Genomic DNA, 15508 nt, shown 5'->3' on the forward strand with positions numbered 1-15508 from the left:
CCATGTGGACCCAGAGACCCCGGTGATGTAGCTGACAGCATCCAAGATCCCCAGAGTCTGGAGACCCTTCAGACTCCCAAGGGTGGCAGCCATCGCCCTGGTCCCTCCCCCTGAGCAGACCACACCCACCAGGGGGACCTAGCATACAGTCAATTAATTTCATATTTTACATTTTTACAGTCATTTGACAAATGTTTTACCACCTTTTTTTAATAGTCTGGCTCCTGTAATATGAATTGGGACACACACTGTACCTTTTCTGTGTCTGGAGGAGAGCTGAGCTCCAGCAGCTTCTGTAGAGCCCGACCCACCACCACCTTCCTCTTCTCCAGGAAGTGCTTCTCCGCTGATGGGATGTCAAAGTCCAGACGCACCGCCAGCTCCTGCTCAGAGCTGGAAGGGCAGCAGTCACAGAACAGCAGTCAGGAGAACAATAGTAACAGAGCACTCATTTCACTTGAACTTCATTGGTTCAGTTATTTTAACATTTTATGAACATTAAAAGCAAGTGTTGCTTTTTTCATATGTTTTTGAGGGTAACCCCTTGTCAGTCAATAGTGAAAGTAATCATGTGTAGAACCATTTTGTTGTTGAGGTCAAAGGTCATGATCCGCAGATGACCAGAACCTGGAATCTTTAAAGTAGTGGTGAGCTTCGCACTAAATCGCTAATCCGAAAGGATATCCAGTCTACCTCTATCAGTGAACAGACTAGAGAGTATTATGGGCTAGTTATAGATCAAAGGGGAATGTTTTACCTTTCTCCACTGTTCAGTTCCAGGTCAACAGAATCCTGCAAAATGTGTGGTGTTACTATGACTGGTTCCCTTTCAAAGGTAGTATGAGATTTGGTCATTTGCTTTTTTTGTTAAAGAAAAAGATCCTTGGTTTCTGAGACTGTTTCTGAAGTAACAAACATGTTTGATTATTGTTTACAAATGATGACTAAGTGTACTACCTTTCCAACAGGCAATTTAAGCTCCTGCTTAGAACAGACTGGCCTCAAAGAATCCTGTGAGAGACTGATTGGATGAACTGTAACATCATCACCCTGATGACAGAAGATGAATGAAGAAAATATTTAACAGTTTTCCCTTTAGTGTAACACAGAGCCCAGGAGGTGTCATTGCGATAAATATTTCTGTATCGAGAGAATGTGCACTCATTTTAGTAAATTGTGGTCTCATTTTTGTGTGCACAATTTAGTATACTCTGTGCTCATTTTACTAAATTGTGTGCACATTTCATTAAATGAGAGCACAATTTAGTAAAATGAGCGCACTTTTTGGTTAAATGTGTGCACACCAATCGTGCACACCATTTACTAAATTTAGAACATAATTTGGCAAAATGAGCGCACTATTTAGTAAAACATGTGCACGTGCATATTTTCTGGATATACATGTATACAAAAAACATCTTGCAATGAACCCTCCAGGATTCCGTAGTTTAATAAAATGGTAATGCCAAGAACTTTTATGGCATAGTAGAATTTACATTAGATATATCAACCATGTGTTGCGTTTAACTAGTCGATTGCAATAGATACATTTTGATATGTTATTTTGAGATGATCAAAGACCATTCTTGTTACCTGCAAAGATTTTTATAGATTCTATTACACTTAAGGAGTAAGTGTGTGTGTGTGTGTGTGTGTGTGTACCTGCACAGAGAGTTCTGTCTCCAGGTCTCTGTTGATGTAGTAGCGTAAAGAGTCCACTAGGCCAGGGGAAAAAACATGCTCCTCCATATAAGCTCCCTTCAACTTCAGTATTAGGTTCTGGATCGCTGCAAAAGGACAAATTATTGTTGTTGCGCACTCTCTCTCTCTCACACACGCACGCGCACGCGCACACGCGCACACACACACACACACACACACACACACACACACACACACACACACACACAGCCGACTTAAAGAGAGTATGTGTGTGTGTGTGTGTGTGTGTGTGTGTGTTTATGTATATATAAGATTCTAAGTATACAGTATATATTGTGTGTAAAGTCCTAAAGAGAGTAGTGCACTACCCAACCTAGAGGAAATATACATCAGCAGACTATGTCCAGAGTAAAGAAAATCACCAGCCATCACTGCCTCTTCTCTGCCCTATTCTCTTGGAAACTTTACATTGTGACACGTGGGACATAGAGTCACATGGTCTCTGTATTTTCTTTTTCAGAAAGAAAAAGCCCTCACATAGGAGTTTTTTTTTCTTTTTCCGTACGATTTCCGGATCCCTGAAACACCAGACATGAAACATACACATTCCCCAGAGACACCCCCCTCACACATGTTGATGAAAATCACTCACCAGTTCCTAGAGATTTAGCAGTGACGTCCAGGATGGAGAGTGGTGCTGCCTGAAAAAAACAGATTTTTTTTTATCATCATTTCTCTCTCTTTCTTTCTCTTTCTCTCTCTCTCTCTCTCTCTCTCTGCTATCAACATTTCTTTCAGTCGTCATTTACACAATCAGTGGACATCTTTGACTGAAGGCCAAAATGGACGTGGATCGATAAAGAGGCCACGTGCAGTATCGCACCACATTTTAACATACCACACATAAACAAAATATGCCTACCACTAAATGACTGTAAGAATATTATCATCAACACACTAACACAGGGATGAGCAACTGGCCGCCCGCACAGTGCAGCAGCCTATGGATCAAATTTGAAATGTCATTAAAATGTTGTTTCATTTCACGTTTTTTTTTTTAATTTATTTTTAATTTACCACATCTGACCGGATACGTACGGGTCCACCAATAGGTTTTTTTTTGTCAGAGAAAAGTCATGGATTTTTCCATTTGACTTAGAGTGGGAACTCTAGTAAAGGTCAAAGGCAACGTAAAGATCCGCACACCGAAGATGAGGAAGGGCTGCAAAAGCCCGAAACGTTACTAAATACAAGCTCTTCGGTGTGCGGATCTTTACGTTACCTTTGAACTATAATTTTTTTATCTCGCACCCAGAAAATATTTTTTACGGATGTGCGTGATTTTACTGTTACTGTCTAATAAAGATACAATAACAACAGAGCCTTTTTCCAAGTCATTATTATCCACAACAGTGGAAAAAAGATTTTAGTTTTAATTTTTTTGTTTATTTCAAGTTGAAAGAATGAATAGATGAATAGAATGAATATTAAAAATGCATTTGAGTATAGAAAAAATTAACATGCATGCTAAACACACTAACACAGCGCTAACAGCGAGTTTTAGTATACGCAGAATGCGACCGCTGTGCTTTGCTATATTGCGTGGAATTTACTAAGCTGTCACTTCATTACGTTAACTGCGGTCATCCCCGCCCGTTCCCGCCCCCTCTACAACGCTAGTTGCGTGTGCAGAGCTCAAAACACAAGCGCAATTGAATATTGCAATATTAAAAAGAATCAAAGTTTAGCGATCATATATGATACAAAGAGATGTCAATGAGCAGCGACAGACAGAGTAGGCCTAGAAGTTCTACTAATCCACTTAAAACAATACTTGTGAACTATTTACTGCAGATATACTTACAGTAGCCTAATGCCTGTCTAACAGATTGGGAAGTGTAGGCTATGTCGTGAAAGAGAAAATACGATTTTAGAGAGGCAAACAAAAGTTAAGGTTGCTTTTGACATAGTATAATGAAGAAAACTGATGCTCTGAATATTGATTCAGCTGACTCTAAACGTTTTTCTAATAGACGCATTTAACCGCAATTGGATTACACCTGCTTTCAGAAGGCGGAAGTTTTTCAACGCAAAATAGACGTGCGCTGTTTTCATACATATGGCGGAATACTTAATCAATCGCTATTAGCACCTCTCCTCCCCTGTACTTGCGCGTTACACCCATTTTCAGCTGATCCGCCCAGGAATTAATATGCATGACACGGAAAAGCGCAAATAGCCATTCTAAGCTCCCACGGCAGGCAGTCTGCGCGTTTCCCTCATTGCGGCTTGTTTGTACATATCCTCCCCATGTTTATACACGCACGTTACGCCTGAAATGGGCGCAAAACGTTAGTACATCTGGCCCACTGTGTGTAATTACTGTAAGTACTGCCTGATGTCCTACTTATCCCAGTGGTGGATGTGTGCACGGTTACATCAGGCCCTTTGTGGCCCTCTCTATAAAGTTGCCCATCCCTACACATTTCTCATCCTCTCTCCCCAAATCAAATACACACCACAAGGGCATACATGTAAGTGAGAAGCTATTTTACTCGCACAACTGCATAACAAACATGATGGGCCATATTTTGAGGGTGTGCCAGAGAGGGCCCTGTTTCCCTAAAAACATAGAAAACCTTTATATGATATCACATTCAGAAACTACCACTCCTTACAATGCTTGAACCACAAATTTGATCTGAATAAAGATCTACAATAAAGAGTACAGCACATACCACCAGGACTCCGTTTGACATGTATTGCCCAGGATCCTCATCACTGCAAACCAGAAAGACACGCCCCTTGTTCAGGAATGCATAAAAATCTTTTCTTAGACAGACAACTGATTGTTAACTACGCGTTTTCTAAACGGCACCCTCTTCTGAGAGTCCAACACAAGACCTTTTGGTTTTCTTCATTGAAATGCAGCATGGCAGGCAGCGGAGGATTTAACAACTTGGGGGCCCAAGGGGAACACAGCCGCAGGGACCCTCCACATCCATTGTTTTAATACAAAAATGCAGGAGGGGCCATCCCTAGTGCATCTGTCAATATAACCTTGCACTAAATGAAGACGGTGAATGAAGTTTCAGCTTCAGTCCTTTCCAGACAGTTAACCATTTCTTGGTTCCTTTGAAATATTTGCTTAATATGTAAATTTAAGGTAAATGTGATTAATTTATTGTACAATAAATGTTCTATTTTCTTACCTTTCCACCATCTCAAATTCAACCCACAGTTCATCTTTTGTCTAGGTAAGCATAAAGAAAAACATGTCACATTTGAACATACAGTATAGGCTACTTGTCTTTAGATCTAAAGGCCACATTGCCTCTGCCAATTTCAGGGCTTTACCTCCTCATGGATCTTAAACATTTTCGTCTGCTTTTGGCCCAAGGTGAGGTTACTGATATCAAACAAGATGACAGAGCAGAGATCATCTGGCGTGAGTGGATCTTCGTCATACACTTGCATTTCTAGAACATTCTGGAAGAGAAAAGAAGAGGGGACATTCTTGGAGATAATATCAAAATCAAAACAATGCATTCTCATTTAGTGAAGTGAAAACTACTGTATGTACAGTAGGTTACGGTGCTTTGAAGAGAAAAACCTTTCAGTTTTACATAAGCATGTGGAAATGCAATGTGTTACAAAGGGAAGGTACCGTGCCAAGGTGTCTTTTACAGTAGGTTGCCTTGGTTTAACTGTACTGAAACCAAACGTGATTACTTCCCCTGTAACATTTTTGCTTGTGCACCAGGGTCCACATTAAACACAAGCTTCTATTCATGAACATCGCTTGGCGTCACCTACGTTTACTTCCTTGTTTTGGAATGGATAACATTCACACAAAAGCAAACCTCACTGGAGTTCTAGTCAACGGTACCCCAGACCACTAGTTTGGCTATCACCATACTAAGCTCAATCTTTTAACATTAGTCTGGGGAGTCTGCGCTTTATTTCTACTGCACAAGAAGTGTGATCAATAGGTATATCGTCATTTCCCGACTATTAGCCGCGGCTTATACATTGATTTTGCTACATTTCTTCCGCTATGATGATAATACAGGGGGGGCAATTAATATGGTGTTAATATGGTTTTGTTTCTTTTAACTTGCATAAAACACTGTCCTGCAACTTATACACTATGCGGCTTATATGCAGGAAATTACTGTAGTTCAAAATGCTTTTGGATAGTCCTTCAACCAATCAGACCAACGATCTGGATACACCTTTTGAATAAGCTAGTTTGTGATTGGACCCAGAAGATGTGGACAGGAAGCAGGAGAGACAGATGTGCAGGTTTCCAGCCTGAGCTGCAGGGCGAAATCCAAATCACCGGCTGATCAGGCAGGGTTTACCCAGCCTACAAGACTACCATGTTCTGGCAGACTCTGGTCTGGTCTGGCCTCAGGTCCACACCCAGGTCCGGTAAACTGCGGCCGTTCACATTATTAAAATCAAGCGAGCCTTTTCTGCGACTCTGTGACTTCACAATTCAATTTCCATTTCAAGCATCTGCCATTTAAGTCCTCATATGAGGAATTAAAACATTTTTAAAAAGGGGTACCGCTGTAAGTAAAACTGTGTTTCCCAAGGCATGTACATTGTACACCTCTTGTCCCTCTTGTATACCCTGTTTTTGTAGTCTATTTCAGAAAACACATTTGTTTAAATTATTGTTTAAAAACGTAACAAACACTTCTGATAAAGACATATGGTGCATCTATACTTAACAAACGAAAACACATTTTCTATGTCCAACTGAAAATATGTTTTTACATGTGTTGATACAGAGGGCATAAAGTAACAGAGAACAGAGGGCAAAATTAAGTAAGGCCAATTTTGCATAACAGCTCATCCTAATTACATTCGAGCGTCCAACAGCAAGAAAATAGAAACATGTGTCTGACAAAAGTTCTGCTCAAAGCGTCACACCACATTGTGCTGCACAATGTGACAAACTGTCACACTGTGTCACAGTTAGGACATTTCGATTGAGAGCAACTTAATCAAACTGATTTGTAGCATGGTGTAACCTCATGTGCTTTCCCTGTCTACAGAGCTTTTGCAGTTTCCCTCAGTCACTCTGGCTCCTCTGTTCTCTTCAACCTCCACATCTAGTCTGCTGTGCACATGCGGTCGCAATATCCTGCAAATGCTCTGGAATGTTTTTCACAAAGGACTATGTTGCTCTACCAGTGCCTGCAGAGACATCAGGGGAAATCAACTGCAGATGTTGTGTTAATTATTGTCAAATGTCAAATGCGGCCTCTAGCTGTTTCTGCTAAATTCAGTGCAGCAACCAAACCGGAAGTGTTTGTCTCAGTCACTCGGGCTCCTCTGTCTCTTCAACCTTCACAGTCTGTTGTGCACATAAGGTAGCAAGCAATACACTGCAAATGCTCTGGAATGTTTTCCAATGTTGCCCTACCAATGCCTGCAGTGACAAGTGCAGACATTGTGTTCATTATTGCCAAATGCTCAAATGCTGCTTCTAACTGTTTCTGTATGGGTTAGCTGGTCTATAGATCAATTCAGAGCAGCATCCAAACTGGAGGTGTGATGAAATATAAGGTTGGAGGAACACGTGAACTGAAGTGAAAAGTGAGCCAACAACAAAAAATCCCAAATGACTTCTTGTGGCCTGTGCGATAAAGGCATGGAGCACCCCATAATGATCAGCCAATATGCATACTTGTGGGGCGGTGGTAGTGAAGTGGATAACAAGGAGCTTGGCTAGAGTGCAGTAGCTTGAAAGTTGTCGGCTCAATTCCTAGCTTCAACCGTTGTGCCCTTGAGCAAGGCACTAATGTGATGTTCATGTGCTATGGAAAATTCCATTTGTGAACTGGTATTTACCAGTGTGTTGTGTTCAAGAGATTTTGTTGTTGTATGGGAAATGAAAGATGGTGCACTCACAGATCCTGTTACTTACTGTAGGACAAGGGAGCTACTAGCTGATATTTCTGTTCTAGCTGCATACTGTATGCTAGATCTACCTTTATGTGAAGCATGCAAGTCAAATCTTTACTACATATTGCCCAGTGGAAAATACCACGAGAGGGTGGATTTTTCGCATCGGCTTTGACCAATTTTCCATAGCCTACTGGCACAACTTCAAGTAGGACAAATTTGAGTAGAACTACTGCTCTTCATGATCTTCCTGCTCGTTGACTTCATGAATTGCATAATTCCATGATTGCTAAATGTTTGATACCTTTTAATGTCACTTTACTTCATTCAACTGTGCTTGTGATTGAGGTATGTTGTTCAGTTGTTAACCTTAAAGTAAATTGTGCTGGGGGCAGAGAGACACTGTTTACCTGATGAAGTCCAGATTTTATAAATAAAATGTTAACATAAGTCTCACAGCCTGCTGTTTCTGCGGGTTGGCCATGGCGCTGATAACGATACTTTGCAAAATTGTACGTACATCTGACCCAGAGTGTCATCTGGGCATGCTCACTGCTGCTTTGCTGATTTGTTTTGGTCCCTGTGTGTTCCTTTGTCAAAACACTTCTTTCCTGCTTCACCTTTCACATGGATGTGGCACAGAAGCTAACAGCAGTGGCGGGCGCAGACACTTGCTCTTATTGTTTGTCTGGTGTGATCATGAATGTGTATGAATGTAACCGTGTGTTAATATGTAAGTTCATTATTTATTATATGTGTTTCGTGATGCTTTCCTTATGCTCCGGTAGGAGGCCACCTGTGTGTTGCTGTGAGCAAGTTCAGCAGTGATTGCAGTACACTACCACTGTTACATGCGTTTATTCCCCAATTTACTGTTTTGTCCCCAGGAGCTGGAGGGTAGAAGTACCCCTGAAGTGGTGGTGTCTCCTATGTGTGCTTGTTGAAGTGGATCTTTCTTGCCGTGTGTGTGAATGCGCGTGTAAATGGTTAAGTTCCTGGAATTTCCCCGGCCTATGGCGATCTGCCTTCCCACGACCAAGCCACAGCCCTGGCATCCTTCTCCTACCTCTGTCATTTGTTTTGTGTTTTTAAAGTCTGTTGGCCTAAAGTCTATTTCTTTTGGTTTGGAGTACTATATTTCAATAAAAAATATATTCCTGGATGGAACCACATCTCTTGCATTGAGTAAAACAAACTTGTGTGCTGTTGTGAATCTGGGTATTACTGAAGTTAATAATTCTCTGGGGCAATTCCCAGAGTGGCGTAGCGTGGCGATTTCCTAGGCAGGTAATGACTTGGGACTATATTGGGGTGAAGCATATGCAAAGTGAGACAGGTACTCATTGTGCGATATCTCTGCGACCAAGTGCTTCTCAAGAGAGATTCCACACACACGCACACACACAATCAAATGCTCCCATGACACCAATGGTAGCATACTGTATGTTCACTTTTACAGCCTGGTCTTTGAAGGGAAGTATGGAAGCACATCATCACACAGGCAGGCATACTTACAAACTTTGCCTTTTTTTCGGTAGTGTTTCTCCATATACAGTATATGTGAGTTAGTCCATGTTTTGTAGGGGTTTCTTGTAAAACATGATCATTTGAGACACACAAATACTAACTCTTTCTCTCTCACACAGACACACACAATCAAATGCTCCCATGACACCAATGGTAGAAGCCTGGTCTTTGAAGAGAATTATGGAGAAGCACATCATCACGCAAGCATAATTACTATCATTCTCTCTCTCTCTTTCTCTCACTCACACCATCACACACTCTCTTTGTGTTCCGCACAGACATGCATTTGTGTTCCACTCGGACTGCACTTTTGTTCTCGTACAAAGTCCCGACCCAAGCACTTCAACCTTCAGAGACTCTTTTGATAAAAACTTACGGTGCGCTTTAGTAAGTCACTCCCAAGTTTTTGATGGGACTCAGGGAATAACGCACAACAAAGATGTATGCCACTGCCACACATATATCACTGCACACACATTTCTGGCACTCTCCTAGTGCCATGTACAAACTTTGCTTTAATATTTGGCAGTGTTTCTTTGTACACAGTATGTGAGTTACTCCCTATGTTTTTTTAAAGGGGTTTCTTTTGCATAGGTTGACACATGATCACTTGTCTCTGTCTCCGTTTTTGTCCTCCCACACTCTAATCATGCATGAAGTTCTTTTCTCTCCTTAACACACACTGATGACTGATGGCACATTACTACTCAAGTTCTCAACAGTTATTTGCAGCTAAAATAATGTTCCGGTCTTTTTGCCTTCCAGGTTATATATTGAATATTACTACTTCAATTTGGAAGTCTATTTGGATTCCAATAAAGTTTGAGGAACACATGATACCCATCGACTTTGTTGTCTTTGATAGCATTATAATATTTTTGTTTGATGTTTCACCGTGTCTTGGATCCATGTACCACTAACAGTGTTGCCACAGTTACGTTGAACAAGTAATCCGATTACTGACTACTCCTTTAAAAAGTAACTTAGTTACTTTATTGATTACTTGATTTTAAAAGTAACTAAGTAAGATTACTAAAGATGAAGATTTTGTTAGTTTCGGTTTTGGTAATTTTGGGCTTTTCGTGTATCCTTCTACTGTAGCCATTTTGAACATGCCAATGAAATTACACTTGTTAAACTCACCTCGACAAGTCTTTTGCAATCATTTAATCCACCATGGGCGATTCTAAAATCACTGTTACTAACAGTGCAGTGTGCAAGACTATCATTATTCTTTACTCTTATGAGACAAGGGTAGCCTACACTTTTGTGAAGTCTGGTGTTAGATGCGGTCTTAAATGTTTTTTTTTTTAAAAAAACTTTTTGGGGGGCACTGACTGACGCTGTACCATATTGAACTGATTAATTTAGTTTGGGAGAAAAGAGATAAAAGCCCGCCTACACTGAAACGTATCGTTTAGCGAAACAGCCCAGTCAGGGTGCTCTGTTTTGGATGCGCGTCGGGCACACACAGCACCCTCTCTCTCTCTCTCTCTCCATTGCGTACGTCAGGGAGCCGCTATGCGAACTCGGGATGTTTAGCTAGATAGGCCTAGCACTTTGTCGCCAACACAGACCTTACCTTACGTACTTTAATGTTGTCATGTGTAGATGACTCAAACTCAAAATATGCCTACTGACTGTATTTTCATCTAGGAAACGCGCCTCTCTCCTCCCTGCATTGTTGTTTATGTTTGGGCAAGGACAATGAATGCACAGAGACAAAAATGCTTTTGCTCACTTATGTAACTCTGGGGGTAGATGGTGATTAACCCAATTTCATAAAACAGTGGCATGTTCCTGTTTCTGGCTGTGTTCCAGTAATTTGTTGTTTTGCTTTCTGTTTTATTTTTTTTATTATTATTCTATGTTGTCTTCTTTATCTTTTAACTATTCTATGTTATGTACTTTAAACATTTGTAAACTACTTTTTACTCGTTGCTTTTGTTTATGTAAAGCACATTGAATAACCCCCGTGTACAAAATGTGCTACATAGATAAACTTGTCTGCCTTGCTACAGTACAGAAGCAGTTCAAGCAGCACTGCCTGCATTTTTGTGTAAGGGAGGAACCTCCCATCATCATTCTAACCTATACTATGACTAAAGTCAGATTACAGTAGGCACATATTCCACAGTAGGCCTATATGCCTTCTCTGTTCAGTTGGAGAGGCAGCCATGCATGAAGATCTGACCTTGACGTGGCTATGGATGCGGAAGTGGAAAGTCTCGTTCCACTCGGGGTTGTTGCCGTTGGCCACTGTCTTGGTGCGGTGGGGGCGGGCAGAAGATGTTGGCAGCTTCAGAATCACGTAGCAATCCGATGCCGACCCTGAGGAGAATCAATGAAAAGGGAGCAAAATGGAATTGGAATGTTGTGGAAAAGTTTTTTTGTCATTTATTTTAAAGGGACATTGTGTAAGATTTCCAATGGTTTGTTACCAAAATCAACATTTCCCATTCATAAATGTGGCCTCATTCATGTTTAATTACCACTACCACCAATTCGAAGCATTCCTATTGGCTTAGAAGTCCTCATTTAAATATTCATAGCTCAGACCCGACCCTGCATTTACATGCGCCATATTGAAATACGGGTGGCCGCTAGGGTTGGGCGATGTCCCCTTAATTGGCATATGACGATGTGTACAGTAAAACATCGCGATGGACGATGATATCGTCGTGGGGGGGGGGGGGGGGGGTTGTAAATAAATATATTATATTATAGGCTATATATGGCCTATATTAAATATTATATTGGCTATATGGCCTGGTGAAAGTGGACAGCTAAGAGACATACTGACTGGGCTACTGTGTGGAAGATCTGCTCCAAGAAAATCCTAGTAAGAGACCGACAGACAGCCAATCTAAACACCTGCTTACACCAACCAGCGGTATATTACACATTGCCAGCATTCGCTGGGCCTCGTAAAAAACCTCACGGTCACTCATCTAAAATCTTGAATAGCCCAGTCTGTACCTAACTCATATGTTACGCATCCCACGTTATTAGGCTACCGGCTTGCCGACTATGAGTGCAGCAGAAAGTGAAAGTTGGCTGCGATCGCGCAGTCAAGTCGAATTAAATAACAGTTGAAGTAGGCTAAACAACTTTTACAAATAGCCTAACGAATCCCGATTGCCACTCCGCTGCTGGGGCTTTTGCTAAAGGCAAATGCGTGAAATACAAGCATTACAGTGAAAGACGTAGGCTATAGCTTCTGATAACGATAACGAAATGAATGGTTTATTTTAACACGGTGGAGAATGACGCATTCGGCGCTTCAGTGTTGTAGCCTCGCAAGAAATTAGAGCTAGAATGTCCTAGTCGTAACAATAATAATTCATTTGCACTATTTCATTCTTAAACATTATTAGGCTACATGTTTTGCAGTTCAATGTAGGCTACACTGCGAGACATGTAGCCTAAAAAAGACAGTAACACATTCACGTTGCAAGGAGGACTTATTTGAACAAGACGGTCTCAGACTAATATGTTTTTTAATTTTGCACTGTTTGGCTGACAGCCTCTAAAGCACCCTACATGTGCATCAGTTCTAGGCTCAATTTCATTTCTAAGGAAAAGTTTTTATTTTTTAGTATTTTAGCTTAGTCTGCAGTAGAAATAAGTGGGGGCGTGGCATCACGATGGTTGCTTTCCATCGTGATGTCTGTCAACCATCACGATGTCATCGGCACAACCCTAGTGGCCGCTAGGCACATTATGCTAAATTCTCTATGGAAATACTACAGCTCCGTCTTTGACGTCTGAATGCATGGATCTATCCACTGAATTTCCTACATTCAGCGATGTAAGTTATGAACCCGTTTTGTACAAGCCACATGTATCTAACATTCTAACACTGAAATTGTATTTTCCAATTAAACAAATAAAATAACTTTGATCGTGATCTGTCACTGTCTCAGCAATGCCCTTTAGTTTAGTGCAAAGCCCCTTTTCCACTCCCAAACTACAGTAGTCCTACTCTACTCGGTTCGATATAGCTCTGTGTCACTTGACTGCAGATTCGTAAAGAAACGCAATCATCCACATCATACTGTAAGTGTACCTAAATTAGCTTTGTACCAAACATGACATTTTACCGTGACTCGAGGAGCTGCAAACAGCTTGTAAGGTTGTGTGTACAAAACGCTAGCCAGTGAACATCACTTCCCATTACGGTGCAAACGTTAGCTAGCCAGGTCGGTTAAAGGGATATTCCGCCATTTTTGGAAATACGCTCATTTTCCACCTCCCCTCGAGCAAAACAATCGATATTTACCTTGTTCCCGTTCATCCAGCCATTCTGTGAGTCTGGCGATACAACTTTTAGCTTCAGCCTAGCACAGATCATTGAATCGGATTAGACCATTAGCTTCTCGCCTGCTAGCTTCATGTTTAAAAGTGACTAACATTTCTGGTAATTTTCCCATTTAAAACGTGTCTCCTCTCAAGTTAGAAAGTGCAATAAGACCAACTGAAAATGAAACCTGCCGTTTTTCTAGGCTGATTTGACATGGAACTACACTCTCATCTGGCGTAATAATCAAGGCAACTTGCAAACGTGCCATAGGCACAGTGATATCATACGCAGCATCTGAAAATAGTCCCCATAGACAACAAGCAGTAGTAGTGCCAGTAGTTTGCAAGTTGCCTTGATTATTACGCCAGATGAGAGTGTAGTTCCATGTCAAATCAGCCTAGAAAAACAGCAGGTTTCATTTTCAGTTGGTCTTATTGCACTTTCTAACTTGAGAGGAGACACGTTTTAAATGGGAAAATTACCAGAAATCTTAGTCACTTTTAAACATGAAGCTAGCAGGCGAGAAGCTAATGGTCTAATCCGATTCAATGATCTATGCTAGGCTGAAGCTAAAAGTTGTATCGCCAGACTCACAGAATGGCTGGATGAACGGGAACAAGGTAAATATCGATTGTTTTGCTCGAGGGGAGGTGGAAAATGAGCGTATTTCCAAAAATGGCGGAATATCCCTTTAAGGCGAGACGCTACACTGAAAAAAGTGATATTGACCTGTAGTAATTCTTTCTTAAATTAAACTGTATAAATATACTCAATTTGTTTGTGTTTTGCAAAAACGCATTTCAGATAAGTAATAGCTGCTAGAAAAAAAGGGGTTTTGCTTTAGAGGCGGAGCTGCGCATGCGTGTCCAAAATATTTTGCTGCCGACTGTCCTCCATGTTTTCACTCGGTTCAGTTGGCTGGAAGAGATCGGCACGTGAAACCTTTGATTTTTACTTTAAAAGGTAAGTGGTATATTATTAAACGTCATTCGACAGCCAGTTTAGAAATGTGTTTGGTCATTAGTTGTCTTATTTGACACGACGGAGCTGTGTTCTTGAATATTAATAGTTAGCTGCTAGCTGCTACTTAGCTAACAAGTTACAGTTCACTACCTCCTCAACATAATTTACTGAATTACTTAAAAAAGGTATTCATGTTAGACAGTTTAGGTTGTTGAAACTCAGTTGTACAAAGTTTGTGCAATTAACATTAACCGAATTGGAACACTGGTGTAGAGGTTTGGAATCTTGAGATATGCAATGGCTTACGCTAAACAACTATCTAACATCCATTTGCAGTGTTCATAGCCCAGCGAAAGAATCCACCTCAGAAACGTTGAAATAAAAATATAAAAAGGTCTCCGGTTTTATTTCTTGGTTTCTTGGTTACAAAAGAAGAATGTGAGCTGACTAAAATACACTTAATTCGAAAGTAACTGGCATAAAGTAGATAGCAGTATCAATATCAGAATGTAAAGCAAGCAAGGTAAGAAAACCGTTTGCTTCCACAGCTCTCAAGATCTGACTAAACAAAAACGAAACCTAAAGCATTGTAGCCAAAGTGGCATGCTCTTAAAGAGACAGCACCCTATTATAACAATAAATGCCAAATTCTATATGCACATGAATTCTAACATGTTTTTAACACTTTTAAGCATCATTTAACATTTAATCATTACATGAATTTCTTAAATGAAATTAAATTATTTACCTTTTTAAACATCATTAAATTCACATCAATAAACACATTTGTATTTATATTCCCATGAACTACATCTAGGCCTCTACATACCCGGCCCCTAATTGCTTTCTATCCTAGAAACAATTACAACTTTAAATGTATATCTTTTGAGTAAACTCAATAACAGTCCTTCTCATACTGCTTCTTGAAGTAAGCAGAGTTTAGTTATCGGTCTCTCGAGTTCATTCGTCTTCGTCTTGACTCGAACCTTGCGGATCATTCCATGCTCATCCTCCATAGTCTTAACGACTCTTCCCATCAGCCATGATCCCCTGGGGGCTGATTCGTCGACGATCAAGACTACATCTCCCGGGATGAAGTTCCGTGATGGATGGTTCCATTTCTGTCTCTTCTGG

At 40.7% G+C, this 15508-nt stretch overlaps 1 protein-coding gene across 1 annotated transcript in view; it reads right to left on the minus strand.

Annotated features, from left to right (window-relative positions):
• LOC134063779 (cytosolic phospholipase A2 zeta-like) overlaps positions 1 to 15508 on the minus strand; it is a 66455-nt gene that overhangs the window by 26512 nt on the left and 24435 nt on the right. Inside the window, exons 3-12 of the mRNA XM_062519486.1 lie at positions 11303 to 11439; positions 5020 to 5151; positions 4875 to 4915; positions 4401 to 4443; positions 2315 to 2363; positions 1663 to 1787; positions 958 to 1050; positions 758 to 792; positions 255 to 393; positions 2 to 138 (exon numbers count right to left, since the gene is read on the minus strand). Of these exons, the coding sequence (XP_062375470.1) occupies positions 2 to 138; positions 255 to 393; positions 758 to 792; positions 958 to 1050; positions 1663 to 1787; positions 2315 to 2363; positions 4401 to 4443; positions 4875 to 4915; positions 5020 to 5151; positions 11303 to 11439 (931 nt within the window). The remainder of the gene's footprint in view (position 1; positions 139 to 254; positions 394 to 757; positions 793 to 957; positions 1051 to 1662; positions 1788 to 2314; positions 2364 to 4400; positions 4444 to 4874; positions 4916 to 5019; positions 5152 to 11302; positions 11440 to 15508) is intronic.

This window comes from Sardina pilchardus, chromosome 18, assembly GCF_963854185.1.
Source record: "Sardina pilchardus chromosome 18, fSarPil1.1, whole genome shotgun sequence".
Taxonomy (NCBI): Eukaryota; Metazoa; Chordata; class Actinopteri; order Clupeiformes; family Clupeidae; genus Sardina; species Sardina pilchardus.